This window comes from Prionailurus viverrinus, chromosome D4 (assembly GCF_022837055.1).
Source record: "Prionailurus viverrinus isolate Anna chromosome D4, UM_Priviv_1.0, whole genome shotgun sequence".
In the NCBI taxonomy this organism is placed as follows: Eukaryota; Metazoa; Chordata; class Mammalia; order Carnivora; family Felidae; genus Prionailurus; species Prionailurus viverrinus.
Genome location: NC_062573.1, coordinates 6,221,917 through 6,230,539, shown reverse-complemented (window position 1 = coordinate 6,230,539; position 8,623 = coordinate 6,221,917). Strand labels below are relative to the sequence as shown.

The window sequence follows — 8,623 nt, the reverse complement described above, 5'->3', positions numbered from 1 at the left end:
TGACTTTGACTAATAGATTCAGTGAAAGTGGTGTGAGATTTCCAAGCCTATGTAGACTCTGTTCCTTCTCCTCTTGGAACCTTGACACCACCATGTGAAATAGTCCAAGCTAGGGTGTGTGAAGATGGGGGCCATGTGAGGGAGAACCAAGATGCTCCAGCTAACAATCCACCAGCTCCCTGGTGATCTGGTAGGTGACAGCAGAAGCATGAGTGAGCCCTTGTTGTGATCAGTTGAACCAAACCCAGATGAGAAGCCCTATCCAGCTAGCACATTCCCTGCTCAAATTGCAAGTGCATGGAATTGTCATACAAACAAGTGGTTGTTGTTAAGCCACTAAATTTGGGGATGGTTTGTTATGCAGCAAAAGCTAACTGATACACTGACTGCCTTTGTTTCCTTGTTTTCCTTGATTTCAATGGTCTCTCCCCCCTTTTTGGATCCCTACTTGGATTGTATTCCCTGCCTATTTTTCAGGTTATGATCTCCATAACCTATTGCCTTAGCCTTAGGTACCTTTTCTTGTCCTCATTATTCTCCCATAAGCCTTGCTATACGGCATTATCAGCAACTCTCATTCTTGTCAAGTCAACATTTTAAGGTATGGCCTTATCTATCTGAAGAGAAATAAATGAATTGCTGTGATATCAAAACACATGAACTTCTTTTTCTGAAGGAAGGTTACACGTTCTGTTTCTTCTTGAAGAGAAACAATCTTAGACTAAGATTTGTGGTCTAAATTATATTGCATTTTGTGTAAGTTATATTTCTGACCCCTTAACTTACTGATGCCAAGTTAAAGAGATAAAAATTCTCAAATGTGAGGGGCGCCTATGTGGCTCAGTTAAGTGTCTGACTCTTGATTTCAGCTCAGGTTACAATCTCATGGTTTGTGAGTTTGAGTCCCACATTGGGCTCTTTGCTGACAGTGTGGAGCCTCCTTGGGATTCTCTCTCTCTCTCTCTCTCTCTCTCTCTCTCTCTCTCTCCTTGCTCCCTACCCCTCCCTGTACTCTCTTTCTCAACAAATTAATAAACTATTGGGGCACCTGGGTGGCTCAGTCGGTTAAGCGTCCGACTTCAGCTCAGGTCACGATCTCGCGTTGGTGAATTCGAGCCCTGTGTCTGGCTCTGGGCTGATGGCTCAGAGCCTGGAGCCTGCTTCCGATTCTGTGTCTCCCTCTCTCTCTGCCCCTCCCCCATTCATGCTCTGTCTCCCTCTGTGTCAAAAATAAATAAACGTTAAAAAAATTTTTTTTTAAATTAAAAAAAAATTAATAAACTATAAAAAGTTTTTAAAAGAGGACTTCTTAAATGTGATATGCTACTTGTTTATAGAACAAAACCAATATCTGGGCCATTATAGCTGAGTTAGTATTAAGGTTTTTGCAATATATTTTTGATAAACAAAAAGGCATAAAAATAGTTAATATGACCCTGAATAATGAATAGAATTATTGAATCACTATATTGAACACCTGAAACTAAGATAACATTGTATGTTAACTATACTGTAATTAAAACTAAAAATGGTAAATAAATGCTATTGTTTGTATAAAAAATGACTAATATGAAATTTAATGATAATTCATAGTGTGTATAAATTTATGTAAATGAGATAACAATAAACAATTTAGTGTTTTTGTCCTTTTGTCTATCATGTATATAGTTATAAAAAGTAAGTATTGCTCTAAGTGTTTAAAGCAAAGAAGTTGAGACTGCATTTGTAATGTATTTGCTAGTTACATATTGTGTCTAAAAGTAAAACATTTGCAAATATGTTGGCTTTAGTATCCTTAAGTTAGTTTTTGCCTGTGCCAAAAAGTCAGCAGAGAGGCACAGTGCATTAAATCTCATTCCCAAATTCTCTAAACCAATGTAGGATGTATTTTTTTTTAACTGGAAGTTTCTTTGTGGGGACAGCTTATTTACTTATGTCTTCTTAATTCTAGGTTATAAAAATGGGTTATCTTTTGCTCCACAAACAGCATGACCTGATTTCTAGAAAAGAAAACTATAAGTGTATATAAAAATAATTGATTTTTTTGACAGGTATTTAGGACGTGTTTCCTGGGCTTATGGAAATTTCTAGAAGAGAACAAATCAGGCAGAAATATATTCCTTTTGTAGAGCTTATATTCTAGTAGAGGATGACAATGAAAATAAACATAATATGTAAGTAAACTTCATGGTTTTAAGTGCCACAAAATGCAACACTGTGAAGAAATCAGGAATCCAGGGCCTAGGCTGCTATTTTAAATAGTGTGATGAAGATTGGTCTCACCAAGAAGGTGCTATTTGAGCAAGGAATTGAAGGCATCAGAAAACGGAGCTACAGGGATATTTGCAGGAAAAGCATGTCAGGGAGCAGGTACAGCAGCTGCAATGCTCTGAAATGTGACAATGTCAGCTATGTTCCAGGAACAAAAAGGAGACTGGTCCTGAAGAGGAGTGAGCATGTAGAAGAGCAGAAGGTTGGTGGTCTAGTTTCATTCTTCTGAATGTTGGTGTCTGGTTCTCCCAGCACCATTTGCTGAAGAGACTGTCTTTTTCCATTGGATATTCTTTCCTGCTTTGTCGAGGATTAGTTGGTCATATATTTGTGGGTCCAATTCTGGGTTCTCTATTCTATTCCATTGATCTATGTGTCTGGTTTTGTGCCAATACCATACTGTCTTCATGATTACAGCTTTGTAATACAGCTTAAATTCTGGGATTGCGATGCCTCCAGCTTTGGTTTTCTTTTTCAACATTACTTTGGCTATTCAGGGTCTTTTCTGGTTCCGTACAAATTTTAGGATTGTTTGTTCTAGCTCTATGAAGAATGCTGGTGTTATTTTGATAAGGGTTGCATTGAATGTGTAGATTGCTTTGGGTATTATCAACATCTTAACAATATTTTTTCTCCCAATCCATAAGCATGGAATGTTTTTTTAAAAATGTTTTAATCTTTATTTTTGAGAGAGAGAGCATGAGCAGGGGAGGGGCAGAGAGAGAGCGAGACACTGAATCTGAAGCAGGCTCCAGGCTCTGGGCTGTCAACATAGAGCCCGACACAGGGGTCAAACTCACAGACCATGAAATCATGACCTGAGCTGAAGTTGGGTGCTTAACCAACTGAACCACCGAGGCTCCCCAGAGCATGGAATGTTTTTCCATTTCTTTGTGTCTTCCTCAATTTCTTTCATAAGTATTCTATAGTTTTCAGCATACAGATCCTTTACCTCTTTGGTAAGTTTAGTCCTAGGTATCTTATACACAAAAATAAATTCAAAATGGAGGGAAGATCTAAATGTGAGAAGGAAAACTATCAAAATCCTACAGGAGAAAACAGATAGTAACCTTTTTGACTTAGGCTGCAGCACCTTCTTATTTGACATCTCTGCGGAGGCAAGGGAAATAAAAGCAAAAATGAACTATTGGGACCTCATCAAGATAAAAAGCTTTTGCACAAAGAAGGAAACCATCAATAAAACTAAGAGGCAACAAATGGAATGGGAGAAGATATCTGCATATGATACATTGAATAAGGGGCTAATATTCAAAATCTATAAGGAACTTACCAAACTCAACACCCCAAAAAACAAATAATCCAGTGAAGAAATGGGCAGAAAACATGAATAGACAATTTTCCAAAGAAGACATCCAGATGGCTAACAGACACATGAAAAGATGTCACCATCACTATCATCAGGGAAATACAAATCAAAACCACAATGAGATAGCACCTCACACCAGTCAGAGTGGCTAAAATTAACAACTCAGGAACAACAGATGTTGGCAAGGATGAGGAGAAAGGGGAACCGTTTTGCACTGCTGGTGGAAATGCGAACTGGTGTAGCCACTCTGGAAAACAGTATGGAAGTTCCTCAAAAAATTAAAAATAGAGCTAACCTACAACCCAGAAATTGCACTACTAGGTATTTATTGAAAGGATACAAAAATGCTGATTTGAAGGGGGGACACATGCACCCCAATGTTTAGAGCAGCACTAGCAATAATAGCCAAAGCATGGAAAGAGCCCAAATGTCCATTGCCTGATAAATGGATAAAGAAGATGTGGTGTGTGTGTATATGTGTGTGTGTGTGTGTGTGTGTGTGTGTGTGTAATGGAATATTATATGTATATTATATTATATATGTATATATAATGTATATATGGAATATATATACATATATATGTGTATATAATGTATATATAATGCATATATGGAATATATATACATATATGTGTGTATATAATGTATATATGGAATATATATACATATATAATATGTATATATATGGAATATATATACATATATAATATAATATATATTCTATATATAATGGAATATGTATATATAATGGAATATTATTCAGCAATGAAAAAGAATGAAATCTTGTCATTTGCAACAATGTGGATGGAACTAGAATACATTATGCTAAATGAAATAAGTCAGTCAAAAACAATAAATATATGATTTCACTCATGTGGAATTTAAGAAATAAAACAAATAAACATAGGGTAAGGGAGGGAAAAATAAGATGAAAATAGAGGGGGAGGTAAAACATAAGAAACTCTTAAATACAGAGAACACACTGAGAGTTGCTGGGGGAATGTTGGGTGGGGTTGATGGGCTAAATGGTGGATGGGCATTAAAGGGGGCACTTGCTGGGATGAGCACTGGGTGTTATATATGTGATGAATCACTGAATTCTACTCCTGAAATCTATTACACTATATGTTAACTAACTTGGATTTGAATAAGAGAAAAAAAGAAAAAAAAGAAATATTCACTCATCTGAAGATCACAAATACATACATACATTTATATATATGTACATATGTGTGTGTGTGTGTGTGTGTGTGAGTGTTTGTATTCTGTTTTCTTTGGTAAATTTTAGTTTTATCCCTCTCATTTAGGTCTATGAGCCTATTGGTCTATGAGCCTATTGTGTATGGTGTGAGTAAGGGGTCAAGACTAATTATTTCCTATGGCATATCTAGTTGTTCCAGCCTAATTTATCAAATGGCTGCTTCTTTCTGCATTAAATTGCATTTGCACTTGGGCAAAAATCAATTGATTATATAAATAAGGATTTATTTTGGGTTCTCTATTTGTTACGGTGTTTTATTATTTATTTATTTGGTAATCTAATATATTAATAGATTTATATAAGCTATATATATTAATTTAAAGAAATTCAGATGTTACAACCATGTATTAATTGGAAATTCTCTCCCTCTCTCTTCCCCACTGACCTTCATTCTTACTCTAGTGACTATACACATACACAGATTTGTACAATTAAAAAAAATGAATTCATACTTTTTTACTTGTGCAACATCTTGATTTTCCTACCTAATGGCTTTTCAAAGAAGTAATAGACATCCATTTTATTCTTTCAACCTGCTGCATATTCTTACATTCTATGTGATTAACCATAATTAATTTCTCTATTCTTTATTGGTAGGATTTTAGGTTGTTCTGAATTTTTATCTGTTATAATCTGGGAATGACTGAAAAAATCTCAATATCCAATATATATTTATGACGATATTTCCATAGATTAGACTCCTCAGAGTGGGAATTTCTAGAATGAAGCATTCAATCACATGTTTTTAAACATATACCTTCGAAGATAAATGGGAATAAGAAATGTCCCGATCTCCCCGCTGTGGAATGGATAACTTTCAGGTAATTTCTCTTGCTTCTTGTTCTTTCTGGCCATTCCCATTTTTTAAATTGTATGGTAAAAAAAAAAAAAACAACCCAGGAAACTAAACAGAACAAAAGCACAACAATTTAATAAGGATATAAATTTAAGAGAGGAGTAAAAGTGGGGCACCTGGGTGTTCAGTCGGTTGAGTGTCCGACTTTGGCTCACGTCATGATCTCATGGTTCATGAGTTCAAGCCCCATTTCAGGCTCTGTGCTGACAGCTCAGTGCCTGGAGGCTGCTTCAGATTCTGTGTCTCCCTCTCTCTCTGCTCCTCCCCTGCTCACACTCTGTCTCTCTCTTGAAAATAAATAAAGATGAAAAAAAATTTAAGAGAGGAGTAAGAGTAAAAATTTTTAAGGAAGAAAATGTTTTTTGACAGAGAAAAATGGGGAATTATATAAATCCTCACAATGAGAAAAGTTGCTAAAATGTAATTCTCCTCCTTCCCTTCCTTCTCTGCCTCCATTCTTTTCCACATGAAATGTCTGCAAAGACATTCAAAAGCTACAAATTCAGTAATCATTTCCAGCAATAGGCTGCCATGTGAAGGGTTTTGGAGGGTAAGTCTCAATAAAAGGAGAGCAATTTGTTCAGGAAGTATTTGTGGGAAGAGAATTAGTTTCAAGCAGTATTTGGAGGATGAGGTGATGAGTCTCCATGGGGAAATGGAGGAATGGTGAGGAAGAGTATCATGATTTTAGCAGAGAAGGGGACAATTGGTGGGCTGTCATAAATGCATGTGAGCATCCACAACAGCCTTGTCGCACATGGGTTAAAAAAGCTCATCTCCAACAGTTCAGTTGTTCACCAAGATCTAGCAGATATTAGATTCAAGTGAAGCAGATTCCACTTGTGGGTTTGTCAAGAGGGTGCTGCCTGGGATTTCCTCCTGCCCATCAGCTTCCTCAGGCCCTGTTTCAGGTCTTTGTTTCTCAGGCTATAGATAAAAGGGTTCAGCATGGAGGTAAGAACTGTGTAGACAAGTGTTGCTATGTGGTCCCTGGCAGTGTAGGTCGACAGGGGCTGTAAATAGACATAGAAGATGCTTCCATAAAAGAGGGTTACCACAGTGAGGTGAGAGCCACAGGTGGAGAAGGCTTTGCGTTTCCCAGCAGCTGAGGGGATCTTGAGAACTGTGATGAGGATTCGTATGTAAGAGAAAGTGATGCACACAAAGGGGGTCACCAAAACAACAGAGCCTTCTGACATTATCACAATTTCATTGAGAAATGTGGAGGAGCAGGACAATTTCATCAGGGGACTGAGGTCACAGAGGAAGTGATGGATAACATTGTTGTCACAGAAGGTGAGACGATTCAGTAGCAGTGTGTGTAGGAGTGAGTGGAGGTGAGGAAATGAGCAGGAAAAGGCCACCAGCAGGACACAGTGGTGGTGTTTCATGGTGGTGACATAGTGGAAGGGGTCACAGATGGCCACATAGCGGTCAAGGGCCATGACCGCCAGGAGGCAGCTGTCAGTGTTGCCCAGAGCATAAATAAAATACATCTGTGTCAGACACCCAGCATAGGAGATGGTCTTCTCTGACAGGAAGCTCACTAGCATCCTGGGGACAATGGTTGTTGTAAAGCAAATGTCAGTGAAGGACAGGAAACTCAGGAAGAAATACATGGGGGTCTGGAGCTGGGGGTCAGAGTGGATGGCGAGGATGATGAGCAGGTTCCCTGTTATGGTGACCAGGTACATGGTGAGGAAGAGGATAAAGAGTGGCTTCTGGTCTTCAGGCCGGGAGGAGAGTCCCAGGAGGATGAACTCGGAAACACTGCTGGTTTGGTTGACTCTTTCCATTGATTTGGGTCTACTTATATACAAGATGACCTATTATTTACCATACTGCAAGTCCAGAATCTAAATCCTCAGAACCCAGCAAGTCTTGTTTTTTCTGTTTTGTTGCAATTAGTTGTTCTGTAGAGACAGCTTGTAAGTGTCATGGTCCTTGATGTATTTCTCCCTTCCCAAATCCATGGGCATGACAAGGGCCTTATACTGAAGGCTGGAGGGACAGAAGAAGAATTTACCTTTAGAAACCATCAGAGATGGACCTTGTTGATTCCAGTTCATTAGTTCTTATTCTGTGCAAAGCCTGTTCTCTTGTTGGGGATGTAGTGATAAAAACAGGCAAATTCTTGCCATTGTGTAGCTCGTGTTTAGTTGGGGAGACAGATCATCAACAAACAACATAAAGCAGTATATAAGGGATGAAGGTGAATGGGGAATGGAATGGAGGTATTTTTGGTACCGGAGGTCACAGGACACTCATTTCCTATCAAAGGAAGCCCAGTGGTGGCATTGTAAAGTTCAAATTTGCATTGATTTGGAAAAAAATAAGGGTTTGCCAAAACAACCAAGAGGGAAAATCTAATGGGAATGTTGAACCTGTTTCAACAAAGTGGGCTTTTCCTCCTCTGGACATAGGATGAAGGATTCATCCTCCTTAGTTCATGGTATGCTATCATCACCAGTGTAAGTCTCCCCTTTTTTGTAAATTGTTTTTCCTTTCTTTAACTCTATGTTCTGAATCATATTTGTACAGGATGAGAATCCATTTGTACAGGATTATTGAATCGTTGGGTATTCAACAATTTTTTGTTGAATCTTATAATTCGCCTTTCCTATGTGTATGCAAAACTATCTATGAGAAATATGTTAATTTTCATATATTAACTGTTGAGATATCTATCTATCTATCTATCTATGCTTTCTCTCCAGTCATATCGAGTTATGGACAATATCACTTTGTGATGGACAAAAAAGTGGTCTCCACTTATTGCTACTACAAACCTCTCTGCAATGGGAGATCTTGTATAAATAAAGTGTTTTCAAACAATTTTTTAGAGTCTTATATTTACCCATACCTTCTTAATGGACATATCACATAGGGATTTTAAAAATTTTTGAGA

General features: G+C 37.8%; 1 protein-coding gene across 1 annotated transcript; it reads right to left on the bottom strand.

Annotated features, from left to right (window-relative positions):
• Positions 1-6,566: 6,566 nt before the first annotated feature.
• Positions 6,567-7,511, bottom strand: LOC125150928 (olfactory receptor 1L8-like). The gene has a single exon (XM_047831414.1). The coding sequence runs from the start codon at positions 7,509-7,511 to the stop codon at positions 6,567-6,569; it is 945 nt and encodes a 314-aa protein (XP_047687370.1).
• Between the last annotated feature and the right edge of the window lie 1,112 nt (positions 7,512-8,623).

What these genes read in the sequence shown, in the direction of transcription:
- LOC125150928 (XM_047831414.1), bottom strand. Translation starts at nt 7,511, where the DNA reads ATGGAAAGAGTCAACCAAACCAGCAGTGTTTCCGAGTTCATCCTCCTG.